At 44.8% G+C, this 20832-nt stretch overlaps 1 protein-coding gene across 1 annotated transcript in view; it reads left to right on the top strand.

Annotated features, from left to right (window-relative positions):
- SLC7A14 (solute carrier family 7 member 14) overlaps positions 1-14876 on the top strand; it is a 72264-nt gene extending 57388 nt beyond the window's left edge. The window contains exons 5-8 of the mRNA XM_034782189.1: positions 893-1039; positions 1925-2133; positions 4236-5113; positions 12452-14876. Coding sequence (XP_034638080.1) covers positions 893-1039; positions 1925-2133; positions 4236-5113; positions 12452-12774 — 1557 coding nt within the window. The 3' untranslated portion in view covers positions 12775-14876. The remainder of the gene's footprint in view (positions 1-892; positions 1040-1924; positions 2134-4235; positions 5114-12451) is intronic.
- The last annotated feature ends 5956 nt before the right edge of the window (positions 14877-20832 follow it).

Here is a 20832-nt window from a genome sequence, read left to right as displayed (position 1 = left end):
GCGGTTCACCGTCCCGGGCCAATGGGGGTGGCGGGAAGCCGCAGCCAGCACATCCCTTGCCCGCGCCACTTCCCGCCGCCCCCATTGGCCCGGGACGGCGAACCGCGGCCAGTGGAGGCCGCGATCGGCCGAACCTGCCACGTCAGCAGGTAAATAAACTGGCCCGGCCCGCTAGGGTGCTTACCCTGGCGAGCCGCGTGCCAAACATTGCCGACCCCTGCTCTAATCCAATGGATCTCCTAGCCTTGGTTTAACTTTTTTGTTTTAATGTTATTGAATGCTCTTCGATTTCTAGATATTTCATTGTATGGCATGATCTTCAAGTGGCATGTTGAAATAGAAGCACTAGATTAAATCATTGGATTCTTGGTTCTCCCAGGTGCAGGCCCCAAATCAGAATGCTCAGTTTGGGCACTCAGATCAGCCTTTATGTGTCCGAAAGTCCAGTTGAAATGGAACCGGGTTCCCTAGCTTAAGCATCCGTGTTTGAAAACTTAGATACACTCTGAGCCACGGCTGCCTTGCTTTACATAGGTTTATTGACTTCCACTCATGTTAAAGGGGGGTAGGATTTGGTCCAATAGGCACTGATTTCAATGTTCTCACACAAGCCAAAATCCACTCCCCAGCAGGAATAATTTGGCTCGGCACTGGGAAACTGTGTAGTATTAAGGGAAAGCCTCCCTTTAGGCCACTGGGTTGGTAATGGAACTTCTCTGTGGCTGCTACTGGAGGCCTCCACGGCCGTGGTGCCCCTTCTCTCCTCACCCCCATGTAAAAGTAAAGTGGATCTTCCAGCCCTTGATGGGGGTGGGGCAGGGGAATACAAGGCGGCATCTCTCATTCTACTAGTTTTCCTTCATGGATCTGATTGAGTCAATTATTTGTGCAGGTGCTAAAAGGCGCAGCTACTTGTTTCTATGCCTTCATTGGCTTTGACATAATCGCCACCACAGGAGAAGAAGCTAAGAGTCCCAACACCTCCATTCCCTATGCGATCACGGCTTCATTGGTCACGTGCCTGACGGCATATGTATCTGTAAGTACCAAATACATACAACGTTTCTCTACTGTAGCTTCTGTGCTGCTCTCTTTAGTGAGATAATGTGCCAGTGAGATCATGTAACAAATGTTTCCTTCTCTGGCGGATGTGCACGACTACATCAGCTGTGGATGTGTTTGACTACATCAATGTCTTTCTGTGGCTGCCCTTTGACCTCCCAGTCTGTTGTTTCCAGGCGGAGGACTCAGATAGTTTCATTCTGATGGGGATCCCATTTCCTGGGCCAGCTACATGGAGCATGTGACAGCATGTGACAGCCTGTCTTTTCCCCATGCATAATCTACATCCTCCGATACAAAGGGGAGGTCAGTGTTTAAGACTGCAGCAAAACAAAGAAGAGCACCAGAGATGAAGGACACATTTCTCGAGCTCAGATCATAGCTCATAGGCAGTAACAGGTGTGGTGGCAAGCATAGAAATGGCAAAAGCATTGTTCTGCTTCTCTGCATCCAAATAAACACACATCTGTCTTCAGGGTAATGGAACAAAATTGAGTGAGTCATAGGGGGGAAATGTTGTTCTGACTGTTTTACCCAAAACCTATCCAAAGGCCATCAGGCTATCCTCTTTCTTTAATCATGGCAGTTACCAGCCAAGTCTCTTCATTTATTTTTCATTTAGATAATTGTTCTGCTGTGAAGACCATATTTTGTCCTTTGCAAATAATGGTTTACGTATGTTATATAAGAAACTTAGGACATGTGGCCATTTCTGAAACCACATTTTAAATATTTCTGACTTTCATCACTGAGAAACTGATCTCGTCCACTGTGGGTCCTTGGCAGAAATATATGCTGCAGTCAAGAACAACCCTCTGTGCTCCTCCACGCCTACCTCGGTGTCTTCTTTTGTCTTTGATAGGTGAGTGTAATCTTAACTCTGATGGTGCCATACTCTGCCATTGATTCTGAATCCCCTTTGATGGAAATGTTTGTAGCCCACGGATTCTATGCCGCTAAATTCATCGTTGCCATTGGATCTGTAGCAGGATTGACAGTGAGCTTGCTGGGCTCCCTTTTCCCAATGCCGAGAATCATTTATGCCATGGCTGGTGATGGGCTGCTCTTCAGGTGAGTCATGCTTTTGCTGTCATTTATTTTTGCCCCCTGATGCTTTGTGACTTGAGTTCAAGGTAAAAATGGTTGATGCAAAGTCAGTCATTTCATCTTCTCTATGGAAACCTTTCAGTTTAATGGCTGCATTTCTCTTTTAGCACGTATGTGATCAAATAGCCGAGAACTGCAAAGTCAGGGGAGCAGTGATACCTTGAGAAGGCTTCACAGCAGCACAGGTCTGCTAGGAATCCTCAGAAGTTCTAAAAGAGGAAGGGAAACATGTGGGATACCCTCTCTCCACACTTCACCAGGCTCTGAGAGCCATATCCTGCCATTTGGTTGGAACACGGGGGCAATGGGAGTTTAGCTTAAAAATCAGCAACTGGGAATGCGAGCACAAATCAGAGCTTATAATCTGGGAAATCAGGAGGGATCTACAAGAGCAGTAGCTGATGTCAGAGTTTACACAGGGAATGTGTGTCTGCATATCTGAGGGCGAGGTGAATAATCTAAATAAAAGTAACTCATGCCTATGTCTTTCAAAATAATCACCTCCTGTTCATGCATAGAGGAGTAAATGTGCAATAACCCACCTATCAAAAAAAAAAAAAAAGAAAAAAAGCCCAAACAAACACACACCTCTCAAAGTAAAAATATCAAGGCCAAAGTCACACTTTGGTTTAAGACTTTTGTTTTTTCCAAAAAGTCATTTTTAAAATTGCCTGAGATGTTCCTGGTTCATTACTCAGCACAGTGACCTAAATTATACCAACATCATTACAGATACTTTTCCCCACTGAGAAATGCACTCTGGGTTTTTTCATAGGAAAGAGAGTAAAAGAAACAGCCAGAATTGTACAGAAATTAAATCTAAATATTTTCCCTAGAATAAACTCATATCTAGATTGTAAAACCTACTGAACTTCGTGTTTGCTTGTTTTATAAAAGAAAAGGAGTAATACTACTACTGTAACTTAGGCCTGGTCTACATTAGGGGGCGGGATTGATCTAAGATACGCAATTTCAGCTACGAGAATAGCGTAGCTAAAGTCGACGTATCTTAGATCAAATTAAAATTACTACTTCGCGTCCTCGCGGCGCAGGATCGACGGCCGCAGCTCCCCCGTCGACTTTGCTTCCACCTATCGCACTGCTGGAGTTCAGCAGTCGGAAGAGCGATCGGGGATCGATTTATCACGTCTACACTACATGCAATAAGTCGATCCCTGATAGATCAATCGCTACCCGCCGATCCGGCGGGTAGTGTAGACATACCCTTAGAATTAAATATACTCCAAAAGCACCGTTACTGTAAAACACTTGCACTGCAGAGCTTTGAATTACCACTTTGAATTTACAAGTAGTTAGGGCCCAATCCAAATCTCAGTGAAGTCAATGGGAGTCCTTCCATTGACTTCAGTGAGTTTTGGATCAGGCTTTTAGACTATTAACTCCTAGAGATCCGGGGCCTGCATATTGTGGTTCTATATAAATACCATAGGCCGACAGACAGGTGTAGGCCTCGGCATGTTAAACACATATGGATATGTTTGTAAATGTGTTTGTAAAAGGCCCAATCCTACAAACATTACCAAGCTCGGTGGGTTCTACAATGAGAATCCCAGCTGTGGTCAATGAGGCTACCCATATTAGCAAACTCAATAGTAGATATAACCATAATCGGTATGACTATGAGCTCTCTCCTCTGTTCTATGTGCAGCTAAAGCTTCTAGTGAACTAATAGGAGTTTGGGGTATGCAAAGAATGCACGATCAAGTCCTATGGGGGGGATGTTCAAAAACACTCATCATTGGCCCAACTCTGCTCTAATTGAAGTCAATGGGAGTTTCACCCTAAATGATCTGATGTGCACTTCAGATCATACTGAGATGCCTGGAGCTACAAGCTACCCAAAATTCAGGGTAGGCTCCCTTGTCATTATAGTCATTTCTTTGGGAAGGTCAGGCACTGGAGTTTTACCCAGAGAAGCAATTATACTAGAGCTTAGTCTAGCTCCAAACCCTAGTACCGCGGCTTTGCATCCAGGTAAGTGTTACTGTCACAGGGAGCCTCCACTGGGTGCAGTTTTAACATTCTGTGACTGTTTCACACTCTAGATTCTTGTCCCATGTGAGTTCTTACACGGAGACTCCAGTGGTGGCTTGTATTGTCTCAGGATTTCTAGCAGCACTGCTCTCCTTGCTGGTCAGCCTACGGGACCTGATAGAAATGATGTCCATCGGCACACTCCTGGCCTACACTTTGGTCTCTGTTTGTGTCTTGCTTCTCCGATACCAGCCAGAGAGTGACATTGACGGCTTTGTCAAATTCCTCTCTGAGGAACACACCAAGAAGAAGGAAGGGATTCTAGCTGACTGTGAGAAGGAGGTTTGCTCTCCAGTGAGTGAAGGGGAGGAGTTTACTGGCCCACTCACCAACACGTGCGGTGCAAAAAATCTGCCGTCGCTGGGTGACAATGAGATGCTCATTGGGAAAGCAGATAAACCCACCTACAACATCAACCACCCCAACTATGGCACAGTCGACATGACCTCAGGAATCGAGGCAGATGAGTCTGAAAACATTTACCTCATCAAGCTGAAGAAGTTAATAGGGCCACGTTATTACACAATGAGGATTCACCTGGGACTGCCAGGGAAAATGGATCGCCCAACGGCAGCTACTGGCCGCACTGTCACCACCTGTGTGCTCCTGCTTTTCGTCCTGATGTTCATCTTCTGCTCTTTCATAATCTTCGGTGCAGACTATATCTATGACAAGAGCTGGTGGGCTATTCTCCTGATGGTTTTGATGGTCCTGCTCGTCATTGCATTGGTATTTGTGATCTTGCAACAGCCAGAAAACCCCAAAAAGCTGCCATATATGGCACCTTGTCTCCCTTTCGTCCCTGCATTTGCCATGTTGGTGAATATTTATCTCATGCTGAAGCTCTCCACGATCACATGGGTCCGATTTGCTGTCTGGTGTTTCGTGGGTAAGTCTTGGATTTTTTAAGTGAGTCTGTTGTAAAATTAACTTCTCTAGCAGATGGAACCTAGATGTCACTCTCCTTTTTCCTCCCTCCCCCACTTCCTGCCCCTCCCCTCCTTTTCTTTACCTTCTGTTCTTCTGCCCCCTTTCTTTCTTTTTTCCATGTTCTCCCCTTATTTGGGGGAGTTTTTTTTAATATAATATAAATTCCAAAAAAAGGGGGGGAGGGGGAACTTTATTAATTAGAACAATTGGACCATGCTGTCACTCTAACCAGTCTGAGTTGTCAGCGAGGGTATATCACAATCCTTCTCCCTTCTGCAGCATCTTCAGCCGTAATCCCAAAGCACTTTTAAAAACTCAGATTAATTCAGCACCCCTGGGAAGTGGCCTAGCATCATTATCCTCACATTGCAAATGGAGACACTGAAGCACAGAGGGGTGAAGTGCCTTGCCCACCCTGCAAGGCAGAGGCACAATCAGGAATAGAATCCAGGTCTTACTTGCAATCTGACCATCTATTCAGCCAACCATACTGAAACTCCAGCTACACAGGCTGTAGGGTGAGCCAGTGTCAGGCTGGGGACTAGAAGGCAGGAAACCTGGTTCACAGTCTCCCATTTTAACGATCATACAACATCGTCTCTTAAAGCCAATGCTTAACTGTTAGCATTCATGTTTATGTATGTATGTATTTATTTATGGTTACTTTTTTCCATCTCCCCCCTGCTGTCCGGGCACGTCTACAAACATTCAGACAGTCGGTATCAACATTAAAATGATTATCTCTGCAATAAACTCCTCTCCCACCACTGAAATATTTACATTTCTCACCCCCCCAACTACTCCCCACTAACATCACAATCCTAATAACAGTCCCCCATCTACCAACCCACCCTCTCCAAATGCCCAGGGGGAAAAAATGGGCCTTGTAGCATGTCCAGAAGATTAACAAATCTGGGCCATAGAGAACCAAAGCAGGACAAGAATGCCAGAGTCAAGGACCCCTCATGGGGAATATTATTATTTGTATCATGGTAGGGCCTAGGAGACCCAGTCATGGACCCCATAGTGCTAGGGTGCTGTACAGACTCAGAACAAAAAGACTGTTCCTGCCCAAAATGTCCTGCCAACAGCCCCCTTCCCAATCCAACCAGGGCTCAGGATCCTCCATTGATTGCAACTGTGGCCGCATGGCACAGGGTGAGAGTTGGGAAGCTGTATGCTCAGTGTTATTCTGCTTACAAGATTAAGCTTTTTTTTAAAGAGGAACAATGATTGACATCCGAGCCGACAGCTTGTCCGCCATGTGTCAGCCTGATCCAAATTCAAGCAGTCTTCTTCTCATCATCCCCATCCCTACCAGGGATGGTGATGGGAGACAAGAGCAGCTCCACATTTACCCCAGTGATGCTGCTGGGTTCCACTCGAACATTTCCATTCCAACTGGCAGCTGCAAAGTCTGGCCTTATCAACGGCTCTTATTGGTAGACATTTACTCCATTTGACTAAAAGTGAAAAACAATCAACAAGGAAAAAACCCCTCCATATATGTTATCAGCATCAGGCAGGTTTTCCTGTTTATAAAAGAATCCAGAGGGACTGGTTGTCCCACCCACCATGAAAGCTGCTTGGGTCTCACTCCCTTATCTGTCATCACAGAACTGCAGGGCCAGGGCCGATTTCAGCAGCTGCTCTTTCACCTGCACTGCATAGTTTGGGGGCTGCTTTCCCTAGCAAGTAAATTGCCTGTTTTATGAGTTAGACATTGCACTAAATCCAGTTTTTAATAGTTTTTTTCCATAACTAATTTGGGTACCTGTTCAAATTTTGGTTTCTCGTAAATGAACCCGGAAGTTGTTTGATGGGATGTCCTCCAGGAGAAGAGCACCAGAGAGATGGCTAGAGATAAATCGATTTATTCAGTGAAATGAATTATTCTCCCTTCCATAGCTGCTAAAGGGCCCAGCCAAATTAAACTGGCTCTAAGCACTGTCCTGATCTCTTCATTGCAGACTAGCTGGGTAACTCACATAGCAGAAGTGATAAGCTTGTGTTACTTAGTGTAACAGCTCATTTCCAGTCATAGTTCTCGATCCACATGAATGGGCCCCTGTGCGCCTGCAAAGTCCTATTGATTTCAGTGGGACTCTCCATAGGCACAAGGGATCGTGTGGGTCAAATTGCAGGATCAGCATAGTCAGCACAAGAGTTACTGAACCCAGACTTGGGTTCAATTTTTCCAAAAGGTCCAAGTAGCAAGCCAAAGAATGAGCTTCAGCAATAGCATATTGTGCCCACTCCCAGGCTATCAGGAGTTGATTGAACAGTCCTTGTCTCAGGCCAGACTTCATGCTAACTTCACCATTTAGGGTACGTCTTGCAGAGTTAATGGGAGATAGCTACGCTCAAGTCTCTCCTCTTGAGTTAGCCTGGCTCACGGGAGCGCAGCCACAGTGCAAAATAACGCTCACGCTGCTGTGTTTTCACTGACGCTGCAATCACTTGTGCGTGGCACTAAGACTCCTGGGGACACATCCCATGATTCTGCAGGAACCTGAGCCTTTCCTAGTGAATCAGGGAAGAACTTGTTGGAAGGCATTGGAGGACCAGCAGCACTCAAGTGGAGCTAAGCTGCATCCAGGCTATAAAGGAGTCAAGTTAGCAGTAAGACATTTTAGCCTATACCCGCTGACAGGCCAGCCAGCTAGAGCTGAAAGCATAACCACACTCGATCTAAGGGGTTTTGTGTGTGGACAGGACTCAAGTGAGGAGTAACATTCCATTCAACTTACAACTCAAATTACCTCTGCAATGAAGACAAGTCCTTCTGCTCTTGGTATAGGAAAATGCTGTGTTCTGTTCTGGTCACTCATTTCTAAAAGGTTATAACAGAAACAGGAGGGGTACAGAGAAGTGCAGCAGAAATGGCTAGAGGAATAGAAAGACCTCCACATGCAGCGTTGTAGTTTAGAAAGCAGACAAATAAAAGGTAACGTGATGCAAGTGTTTAACGAGTGATGCAGAGAAGGGCATTAGATGCTTCCTATTTGCCCCTGCATAACACTAAAACAAGGGGACACCAATGAAATAATTGGCAACACATTTAAAACCAGGAAAGGAAATACTTGTTTTGCTTTACACAGTGCATAACCGAAGCCAAGAACTTAACAGTATCTAAAAAGAATGAGACATCGGTATGAATAACAAGAACAGCCACATTTACCTTACGTTAAAATAAAATAAGCATAAGGGATATAACTCCTTATGCTCTAGGGCATAACACAGCCATTAACTGCCCGGGGCTTGCAAAGTACTTCTCCTATGTGCACGTTATTCCATGATTTGTCTGTAACGGGGTATCTTGCACCTTCCTCTGAAGCATCTCTAATGGGATACAAGGACCACTCGTCTTATCCAATATGGCAGTGCCTGTGTCTTCTATGTTTCTAATTGCAATGTGAGACTTTATTCACTTTCACTGGATGAAGTTGGTTCTCTCAATGCATCTGGCATCAGATGAGGATGTGTCAATCTTCCTCAGGCCCAGCAGAGCCAATGGAGCATTGACCCGTGCTCTCAGCTTCTAGATGGGAATTCCAGCTGAGCTCTGGTTTAAAAAAAAGACCTCAGCTTTAAAGCCGAAAAGAGGGTAGGTGACAATCCTAAAACCTCAACATTATCCTAAGGCTCTGGAGTGTATTGTGCAGAGAGAGTGCCCTCTTGCTCTGTACTCTTCAGAAAGGGGGAACTATGCAGAATCTTTGGAAAAGAGGTCAATTACGTACAATCCCAGAGGTCCCCTGGGTCCTGAGAGCCCCGAGAACCGAGCAGTCCTGTCCCAAAGGTGCATTCTCTCTCCCTACTTCCCAATCAGGCACACTTGCGTAATTGTGGCACTCCAGAAATAGTGCAGTAAGTACATTCTGTAGCTCCACAGCACTCACCCAGAATCTAAATAGTGGTAAACAATTTAATTTGTTTTGCTTTGGCTTTTTTATTTCAAAGCAGCCCTACGCAGCTGAGCAGTAAAGTAAGCAGAGGGCTTCACAAGATGTATTTTTAGGATTTAATTGGACTGAGTGCAGACTAGCACTTCCCAGGGCTCAGAACTGCAGCTTCATTAAATTTCTATGAACAGACAGACCATCTGGTGGTGCAGGATCCATAATTTTTAACCATATCAGGAGATATCTAGGACCCTGGCTCATCTATTTTTTAGTACTCCAGGCTGACTGGGGATGAGGAACTCAGTGGCAGGAACAGAAAGCCTTATTGCTTCATGTGAGCATTTTAGTAAAAACAGCCAAATTCTGAGCTTATGCAAGCAGGAGTCAATTTTTTAAGTGGAGTTTTCAGTATTTTAAGTATTTCCAATCCCAAGCATTCAAAAATCATGAGTCAGGCCCCCTAAAATTATGAGATTGGCTTAAAAACCATGAGATTTAAGAAAAATAATATATTCTGGGCTCTTTTTAGTTGCCTTCTAGTCAGGGGTGAAAGTGAGCCAGTATGGGCTGGTACAGCATACCAATAAGAAGCCGTTACCGGCCCGGGGCAGCGCTTTAAGGAGGGTCCTTTGCCGCGGCAGGGCTTTAACATTGCTGCCCTGTCCCCCCGTCGGCGGCCCTGCCGGTAGGGACCCTACCAGCAGGGCCACCAATGGGGGAGGAGTAAAAGGGGCAGCTGCCCCGGGGCTGGCGATTTAAAAGGTCCCGGAGCTCCTGGCCGCCTCTACCGTGGCAGTGGCTGGAGCCCCGGGCAGCTCAGATGGGCTGGCTGGGGGAGGCTGACCCCCCCCAGCCCCGCCCCTTCTGCCCAAGGCCCCGCCCCTTCCGCCCAAAGTGCCAGCCCCCGTACCAGTAAGAATTTATTATTACTTTCACCCCTGCTTGTAGTGCTTGAGCCTTTAGGGTTCACATTTTCAAGCTTCCCTCCACAGTCATGATGGCTAAAAACTTTCTTTTTTTTAAGTGAAAACTGAGCTTTTCACATAATCACCTGACTCCAGGAACACCAAATATCACAAGACTTATGATTCTAGCCTGAGTTGCAGAGAAAAGCTTGAAAATATGACACCTAAAGATTCAAAAATTATAAGGTAAAAGGCAAATAAAAAGAACCCCCAAATTATTATTTTTTAAGTCTAGTGATGTTTGTCAATCATATGATTTCTTCTCTTTTCTTTTTTTGTGGACCTGACTCCTTGTTTTTGAACACTTATGATTGGCAATCCTTTACTCTACTGTCAGGGCCAGCTCTGGCTTTTTGGCCTCCCCAAGCAAAAAGAAAAAAAAAATGGGGCGGCCAGAATGGCAAAGCAAAAAAAAAAAAAAAAACCCCACAAACCTGCAGCGCGGCCAGAGCCAGGGTGCAAGGGGGAGGGGAAGGGAGCGGGAGGGAGAGAGAGAGAAGGGGGGCGGCCAGGGCTTCAGCGGGGCGCTGCCACGCGCGCCCTCCCACCCCACCGCCAGCCAGGAGGGCTCTGCGCCGCTCCAGTTGGCTGGGAGGGAAGGACGCGGGCTGCCCTGCCAGGCTTGCTGCAGGGCGCTCCTGTCCGCCACGCCACTGTCCCCTACAGGGCGGCTGGAGAGTAACAACACAAAAACAAAAAGCGGCCGTGCCGCCCTAGGATTGGGCAGAATGCCACCTCCTACAAGCTGCCACCCCAAGCACAAGCTTGCTCGGCTGGTGCCTGGAGCCGGCCCTGTCTACCGTACTTTACTTCTGGCAGTGGCCAACAGCCAGTTGCTTCAGAAAGTCTGTGATCATATTCAGTTGTTCATGGGAGATCATTTATTCCTGACCTTTGCAGGCAGTTCACACCCTGGAGCATGAGACGTCTATCTCGGAGGAGCCTGTTTTACAAAATATAGCTCGTTTGCAGTAGCTGCTACACATGATTTTGAGGCTGGAGGTCACACACAGAAATGTTTGTTGACTCTCAGGAGAAATAGCCATACACTGTACACTGTCACTTAGGAAGCTGTGGCTCCAGTCAAATATAATGACTTCCTCCTGCAGCTTTAAATCAAGGGTGACTTCAAAACAGCAACAAAGTCTGCTAGGTTTAATTAACTTTCCCCTGTGGCTTACATGGCATCAGTTCAGTTACCAGCCACAGGCAATTACTAAAGGAAGCTTCTCTTAAATTTAATTATTTCCCCTGCAGCTTCTGTGGTAAAGAGCTGAAGTGGGTACAGTTTGTTTTACCTTTGCTGTTGTGTGAGACTTGCAGTAGTGGTGTGTGAATTCTCTGTTATCTCACATCATGATGTCAACCACTGCCAGAGCTGAGCCAGACCCGAGCCAATGAAATTCCTGCAGGAACACATCTGCAGTAGATGGATTCTTGAATCCATTACCAATTAAGGATCTTAAATCTCCATATACCTTGGCTTCTGGAAAAAAACATTCCTGGTAGGTGGGAGGGAGAGATTGTGTACTGTCACATGAGAAGAGAATGAGAAAGAAAAGCTTGAAAAGAAACTAACAGCAACAGGAGGGCAGGATTTCTGTATCATTTTAGCATCAAACATATTTAACCTTCTGACTGTGAAGCACATTGGCTCTGTGCAACGAACGGTATGAGAGAGAGAGTGGGAATGTAGGGAACACCGAACAGACTGAAGAGAAATGGTAGTTGAGGAGGAGAAAGGTATGAAAATGCAGTTTGGGGATTTTATCGTGAGTCTAATGATATTGGATGTTTTTCTTCAAGTCCCAGATCCTGGAGTCATGTGTTTATGTGAGAATTTCACCTTGCATTTAAAACCATAAGTATAGTTCTAGCCCTTGTGTTTGCAGAGAGAAACTTGAAAACGTGAACCCCAAAGGTTCAAAAACCAGAAGGCAAATGAAAAGAATCCAAATTGTATTATTTTAAAATCTCATGATGATTTATAAACCCATCTTATGATTTTGAAGGTCTGATATTGCATAAACCAGATCCTCAGCTGGTGCAAATCAGTGTAATTCCATTGACTTCAATGACGTTCCTTCAGGTAGATTGATTTACACTAGCTGGGGATCTGGCCCAAATATGTGACCCATATATCCCAGCTGGGAGCAGTGGTGCCTAACTCCAGTAACTGTGTCTTTACAACTATGCCGTATTTCTTATTCTTCTCTTCCCGCCACTCTAAAATATATGTATTCCATATAGCTAATAGAGAGACAAACAGCTGTGCAGTAACATCACTGTATCGATTTTATAAGATCATTGTGTTCAACTGTTTAATCTTTGACTAACAGGCCACGCCATTTTTTTATTCCAAAGTGTTTCCTTTCTCAGATAGTTAACAGTTGTACCCCTCAATGTCTCCCCCCATCTCCCTCTCAGGCTTGCTCATTTACTTTGGCTACGGCATGTGGAACAGCACACTTGAGATCAGCGCCCGGGAAGAGGTCCTTCATCAGAGCACATACCAGCGCTACGATGTGGATGTTGACCCGTTCTCAGTCGAAGAAGGCTTTTCCTACGCTAATGAGAGTGACAACTACCAGGACTGGGGGCCTTCAGAAGACAAAGGCTTCTCTTACCAGCAGATGGCGGCGGCAAAGGAAAGCAGTCGGACGAGTAGCAAATCGAAGAGCAAAGGCAAACACAAACAGAACTTCGAGGCCCTGATTGCAAATGATGAGCTCGACAACTCACCAGAATAGGCATAACACAAACAAAACCACAATGCTATTTCTCACTAACCTAACCCTTGGGCTAGAATGTGAAGGCTTCTTTGGCTCTCATTTTAAATTCCATCTTTCCTAAAATTTCAGTGCCCAGAATCACATCACTTACTCACTCACTTTTTTACTCTTCAGGATAGTTCTATAAAAAAGTTTATCCTGAATTCTGAGATTGTCACATTGAACAAAACAAGCAAGTGACCCATTTGGAGTCCACCAGCATGGCCTGTCTTGGTGCATGTTACCAAGTGGGCCAGCACATGGATGGATTGGCTGACTGGCAGATTCTTTCTATGTCTATTAAGCATCCTATTGACCTCTTTTGGCAGCACTGACAATGTGATTTAAATGAGACAAGTGCCAAATAGGGTGGGTTTCATGTGAGCAGTTACGTGACCAGCTGAATTGGTGGGGGCATGAGACATATTCTCTGTGCTTTCCATAGAGAATATTTACCCCATGACTATACTGGTGTGAAGCAACATATCTGGCATTTTCTTAGCAAATATATTTTTTCCTTGAACTTATAGAAAGAAAACCTTTGCTAGCTAGGTGGAAGCATACTGAAGCAGTAAAACATTTCCCAAGGGAATCTCAGGAGTAGATTGAAAGGGGATCCAGGGATCTTGATCTCACAGAGCAACATTTTCATCCTCCATTTCATCACCATGGCACTCACTGCAAACACCGTGTCTAGGGATGGGCCTGAACCAAACTTCCTGAATCCAAACACTCCAAGCTTTGGGATTAAAATGCAATCTTCATGGCTTGCACCATGCTCTAGGACAGACCAAATCAAAATTTCAGATCCCAGCACATCTGAATTTCTCATCTCTGGATCTAAGCTTTCTGGTTTGGGCCCATCCTTAATCATGATGAGGGTCACTCCTCATCTAGGCTTAATTCATTCCTCTATAAATACTCATAAATATCAAACTCCATTTCTCTTGGTACCATAGGTACCAAGGCTTGGACTCCCATTTCCATCATTGTGTGTCTTCTACTGATTCACTGGTCCATAATAATTCCCACTGGGCACAGTCCAGATTGTCATTCAGATTTCAGTTCTTCAGATGAAGTTTCTATTTATTACTTCATGTCACGTGGGTCATTAACTTTAGGTCGTCACTGGACAATATTTGTGGCAAGTGTAGATAACCAGGCCACTGAAATCTCATTCCTTGCCATAAACTATATTTTGTATTAAGGATCCTTACCTTGTATATGTTTTTGAGATATTTAACCACTGGACTGTTGGGTGCTACTATGAAAAATACTGAAGTGCAACTAGCTACTGTAGTTAATGAAATTCCATAGTATCGCACCTCACTTTGAAACCAAATGGAATAGGCAAAGGGAGCTGGGAGTTCATGTAACACAAGGCAGGGATTCTTAGGCAATGAATGTTTATTGATATTTAATCCACTGGCTACTAGTAGAGAACTGGCCCAATCCTCCCACTCTCACCTGAGCAAAACTCCCAGCGATGTGAATGGGAGTTTTGCCTGAGTGAGGACTGCAGGATCAGAACAACACAGCCTCCACATATCTAATCACAAGCATGCTGGGCCAAACTCACCTGTGGTGTAACTCCACTGAAGCCAGTAGAGTTATGCCAGGGATGACTTTGGCCTGCTATGTCTTTTCCTTCCAATATATAAAAGAAACATAGTTAACTAAACTCTGGTAGGAATTGGCCGGATAAAGAAATTGAACATTTCTGAGTCACTTTCTCCAATCCGTGTTTTGTTTATTTAGTAACGTAATTGCAATATGCTAAATGCACCTATCAACACTACTGGGCACATGTACAGAATATTCCATCACATTAAACCCTAAAGCGATACCGAGTCATCGTGGAACACCACCCGCCCAAATTGGCGCTCACCTCACCAGGACAAAGCCGGAGATAAAGATTTTCAAAGCAGCCTTGGGGATTTAGATGCACAAAACATATTAAAGTTAATAGGCTGTGTCTCTCAATCCCTTAGGCAGATTTGAAAATCTCAGAGAGGGTATATAGCAGGCCTTGCAGCCTGACCTGATAGCTAGCACACTTGGGTTCTACTAGACCAGGGGTCGGCAACGTTCGGCACGCGGCTCGCCAGGGTAAGCACCCTGGCGGGCCGGGCCAGTTTATTTACCTGCTGACACGGCAGGTTCGGCTGATCGCGGCCCCTACTGGCCGCGATTCACCGTCCTGGGCCAATGGGGGCAGCAGGAAGCCGCGGCCAGCACATCTCTCGCCCACACCGCTTCTCACCGCCCCCATTGGCCCGGGACGGCGAACCTCGGCCAGTGGGGGCCGCGATCGGCCGAATCTGCCACGTCAGCAGGTAAATAAACTGGCCCGGCCTGCTAGGGTGCTTACCCTGGCGAGCCGCGTGCCAATGTTGCCAAGCCCTGTACTAGACCAACAGAGGGGTACATTCCAGGGCTCACAGCCCCATTTCTGAGAACAGTCTGCCACCAGCCCCCTGAATTACAAAACTATCACCTGGAGCGTCCTGGCTGACTTTGAGTTTTGGAATGCAGAAGCAGAGAGTCTGGTTGAACATCCTGGCCCCATTGAACTCAATGGGAGCATTGCCATTGACTTCAATGGAGCTAGGATTTCACCCATACCATATAGGACTAATGTCTTCTTCAGAGCACATTTGGATTCTAACTTTCAGAGCCAAGGAGAAATGTTTTATTGTCTCTTCCCTTTAAAAAACACCTGTTATGGTTCTTATCACGTATTTACATAAGAACGGCCATATTGGATCAGACCAATTGGTCCTGTCTTCCTACAGTGGCCAATGCCAGGTGCCTCAGAGGGAATGAACAGCACAGTCAATCACAGAGTGACCCATCCCCTGTCATCCACTCTCAGCTGCTGGCAAACAGGCTTGTGACACTCAGGGTGGCATCTCTAGTGTAAATTATTGATCAGCAACTTCCACACAGATCATCCATTCTTAGCTCAATGGTCCATATAGCAGATCTGGTTTCAAATTATTGCAATACATGAAAAAAAGATTTTTATCCAAAACCTATTTTTAATGAACAGAGATCACATCAAATACATGAGAACGACTAGTCTCTGCTTGAAAGCTACAGGGCTAATTTCTGCCCTCTCAGTTGCACCAGGGTAATCCAGCGAACTCCACTGACCTCATTGGCATTGCTCCAGATGTACACTGGTGTAATCAAGAATAGAATCAGGACTACAGTTCCCCCAGACATTCCCTACCAATGCTTAGCAAAGTCAGACTCCATGGTGCATATTCAGGTGAAATTTACTTGTCACTTTGTCATTTGAATAGGAAGATGTTTGCACTACATTAGCATGAACGTAGTGCATTTAGCGAGTTTTTGCTCACGTGGACTCAGAGTAAATAATGCTGGGGCTTGAGAGATACAGTAATTCAGACAGCTGATACCACAACACATGTGTGAATAGTCTTTACTTATACGGGTAGTTCCATGGAAATCAGGGAGGTTCCTGGGGTGAGGTTAGGAGCAGGCCCTCTAGTAGTGGTGATTTTATGCCCAGCGGATATACTGCACCAGATCCTGATTGTGTGAAGCTTGGTCTGAACCTGCACCCACAGCACCCTCTGGATCGAGATAAAGCTGTGCCCAGTTCCACCCTCTCCTTCTGGGGGCAAGGCCTGTGATGCCATGGCCCTCCTGCCATGTAAGTCAGTAAGGGTGCTAGGAAGAGGCCATGTCCTTGCATAAGGGGCAGGTCTCGCTTGCTGACCAACAGTTGAGGAGCTCAGCCAGAAGGCACTAAGCACCCCCCCACCTCCACCCACATACAGGAGATGTCTGACATCTCCAAAAGGGAAGGGTGCCCATCAGCAAAATATTCCCCCAGGTGGTGGGGGGGGGAAGAGGAGGGCAGTAGGCAGCACAGAGCCCTTCATCCCCACGCCCAGTAGCTCAAGAGGTCTGACTGAGCCCTCCTCTCTTTCACTGGTACAGACCATTTTGCAGACCCAGGCCTGCAGCAGGACCTGCGGACCATGTGCAGGGGAGATAAAAGATCCACAAGTGACCAGTGAGGGATAATGGGTAGAACTCATTTGTGGGGGTTGGTGGCTCCAGGGCTCCAAACCATGTATCAGCTGCTCCTCATGCCTGGTCTCCCAGACCTAAGCCAGGGCAGATCTCCCTTGAAGGAGAGAGAAGTATCTAGGATCTGGGCCGGTATTAGTAGCCTTTGCACTATTATTTATAAGTAGTATTGCCATAGCATCTCATGGAGCAGGACTCTACTGTGCTAGGCACTGTACAAACACAGAACAAAATCCATACCCTAAATAGCTTACTGTCTAAATACATATGCAGCTGTGAAGGTTTTTTTCTACTTATTATAGGACTTTAAATACTATTCCTTACCATTTTCATGCTGGTTAGTATCATTGATTTGTTGAGGACCAGCTGTGCTCAGCACTGTATGAGACATAGTCCCTGCCCCAGAAAGCGTGCAGTTGGAAAAGATGGACAACACAGAACACTTGGAAAAGCCAGAGGAAGGGTCTAATTAGAGTATCCCCCCCCTCAAAAAATTACACATGCAGGAAAAAAAGGAACATTGTAAAATCTGGACACTAAAACCAGCCCCTTTTCCTGTCAAGGAAGATGGAGTTCTAGACAGAGGCAGAGGAATTGCTATGATCACTCAGCAAATCCTGGAGCTAGATTTACACCACTTGTCTCAGCTACCAACACAAGAATAAATGACAGGTTCCATGCAATGCAATAGGGCGGCACAGTCTCAATGCAGCACAGATCACAAAAGTTCTTGTTCAGCAACTGTATGGCACAAACACTAAACCCATTCCTGATAGACCTTAGACAGCTAACTAGTCACACTTGTCCTCCTTGAATTTTTCTCTTGTGGAGCATGTGGTTTGCTTCCACTCCTCCAGGTTAAACTGCAATAATTATCTGTCTTCTCCCTCTGAGATGAAAGCCCAGCTGGACACAGATTGTAGTCACCATTATGACTTTCTAACATCAGCACACAGCTAAGCTGAAATTTAAATGGGACACCTTGGAATGCCACCGGCCGTCACATTTAAAAACTTAAGACACATGGCAAGAAACTGCAAAGAGGAATAGATCCTTTCCTGATGGCTGCACAATAAATTAAATAACACTAGAATTCTCCATAAACAAGAACACATTTATTTATAATGTGACTCCCAGCCAATGTGTTCAGGGTGCTAGACAAACAATTTATATACTGTAATAATAAACTCTGTGGAGCTGGAACCCTGCAGAACACCCACTGGCTTCCACAAGGTCAAGGAAAGAGGAAGGGAGGTTTATGTCCCTTAGTTTACACAGAGAAAAAACACTGATGTCAGTGGGAGTTTTCTTGGCATAAGGACTTAATGAGAACTAAGGAAGGTCTTCAGGGTTTGGTCCATTCGTTATAAGTGGCTGATCAAACAGTAGGGAGTAGAGCTGGGTAAAATTTTTCAAGCAAATAGTTTTTTCACTGAAAAATGCGGCTTTGGGTCAACCAAATTGATTCACAAATTTGGGCTGAACTACGTGAATAGTTTGGGCCCCAAAAATGGAATTTTAAAGTCAAAACATTTTGTTTCAACATTTTCAAAATGATGTTTGGATTTTCCATTTCATTTAGAAATTTAGCTAGTTATTTAAAAAACAAGAACACCCCCAAAATAATTAAGAAAAACCCTAAAAACTAAATGAAGTAAATTGAGCTACACTAAAAACTGATTTTTTTTTCAAATGTTTCAGTTTGGTCACCAAACTGAAAAAAATCAACAATGCACTTGGCTGTAGTTAGTAAGTGAAAAGAGCTCACTGAAAAAGGTAACTGGGACAAGGAACTTATTTGAAAGGCCAAATTCTAACTTTAGATGTCCAAATATGCCTCCAATGTTACTGTTACAATTGCATAGCTGAGCTCACTAGCGCCATGAAAGGTTCTGTCAGAGACGGACTTCAACCAAATTCCTTCAGTGTCCAAATATCTTCAAATTTGGGTGGAATTTGAATGTTACAGCTTCTGTGTTAATCCCCTATTTCAATAATTGATCATAAAAATGTCTCTGGGTGGCATCTCTGGGGCACAGTAGTTATTTTTCTTTTCTTTCTTTTAGTTGCTTTACTACTTTTTGGCAAAAAAAAAAAATCTGGGGGCAAAACTGGCGAATGGATCTTTTCAAAACTTTTACTCACACTTTAAAACTTTTCACCAAAGAGGCCTTTAAAAATTAATAAAGTATGAGATTTTCCAATATAACAGGCTCTTACCATCAACTTGTCAATTTCAACTACCTGGTGAGTGACAAAGCCTTGGTGGAATAGCTGAATTCCAGATACAGATTTTGATGCTCCTGCGATAATGTGGGTTAGTGCCTTTGAGTAACCACACTGCAGTGGTGGTGATGTTCTTTAAATCATAGTTAGTGGAGGAGAGAGTGTGTATGTCAGAAAGATTGAAATGATGCAGTGGATTAATGCATTAGCCTTCACACAATGCCCTGTCAGCCTGGGAAACTCATTGTCAGGGGATGTTGCGAAGGCCAAAACTATAACTGAGTTCAAAAGAGAATTAGATAAGTTCTTGGAGGATAGGTCCTCAATGACTATTAGCCAAGATAGTCAGTGATGCAACCCCATGTTCTGAGTGTCCCTGAGCCACTGACTGCCAGATGCTGGGAATGGGTGACAGGGGATGGATCACTTGACAATTGCCCTGTTCTGTTCATTCTCTTTAAAGCATTTGGCACAGGCCACTGTCAGAGACAGGATATTGGGCTAGATGGACCATTGGTCTGACCCAATATGGCCAATCTTATGTTCTAGCCTTTATCCTCCTGAGACCTAGGTTAAAATCCTGGGATAGGTAACAAATGAAAGTGAATGTTGTGGCCTCATCCAAGTCCCTGTTCAGCATCTGTCCACAGCCCAACTGGCAAACTGCTGGAGAGAGGGTCCCAGAGCTAGAATGCCAGGACAGGGGGTTATAGAGCAGGATTGAGGTTCAAAGGCAGATCTGTGTGAAGGCTGCATAGCACTTTCCCATACTATGCCAGGCTCAGTTCAGTGCTGTATCCTGTACCAAATTCACCTACATAATTAAAAGTTGCTGTATATGCACCGTAAAAAATTCATATAAAAACTCTGATGGCTTTTGGATACATGCACTCGAAGTGCATGGGAGCCATGTTTTAATACACACATACACATTCATTCACAACAGCTTCCTCAATTAAACCAATGGGCCCAATCCTGCAATCCTTACATCCCTGATACAGGGGATGGATCACTTGATGATTGCCTGTTCTGTTCATTCCCTCTGGGGCACCTGGCATTGGCCACGGTCATAAGACAAGATACTGGGCTAGATGGACTTTTGGTCTGAACCAGTATGGCCATTCTTATGTTCTTACTCACATGAGCAGTCCCTGGGAGCCAGAATCTGCTTTCAGTTACACCCGTAAATATCCAGAATAACGTCAATGATCTCAGTAGAGTTCCTGTCAGTTAAGTTACATACTGGTGTAGCTGCAATAAGAATCTAGCCCTTCAATGTCAACAGAATTGCTTATGTGAGTGAGAATTACTCATGTGACTAATTATTAGAGGAATGTATTTAATTCTAATTGATTTTACAAACACCTGAGTTCATACAGAAAATCTAAAAGAACCTTCAATTTATGAGAAATAAATAGGAAAAGCAAGGAAATGAAGGATAGAATGTTCTGTGTACAATTTCATCTGTTGAGGCAAGTCAAAGTGGCCCCAGTTTTACCTACAGATACCCATTGACTTTAACAGGAGTTGCACAGCTGTATCCAAGAGTGGATCTAGCCCCAATGTGACCTCAGCTAGACTCAAACATATTTATGTTTAGATTTGGGAGGAAGGATGTAGGCTCTGAATCTCCTAGCTTTTACTTGGTTTTTACCATGCTCTTAAAATTCTGTATAAGTTACTGTGTGCATCTGTACACGCATATAACTAGTATAGTCTATTAGAGAGAGAGGGAGAGAGACTATA

This window comes from Trachemys scripta, chromosome 9, assembly GCF_013100865.1.
Source record: "Trachemys scripta elegans isolate TJP31775 chromosome 9, CAS_Tse_1.0, whole genome shotgun sequence".
NCBI lineage: Eukaryota > Metazoa > Chordata > Testudines > Emydidae > Trachemys > Trachemys scripta.
The sequence above is the reverse complement of the archived record's forward strand: the minus strand, read 5'-3'. Positions and strand labels throughout refer to the sequence as shown.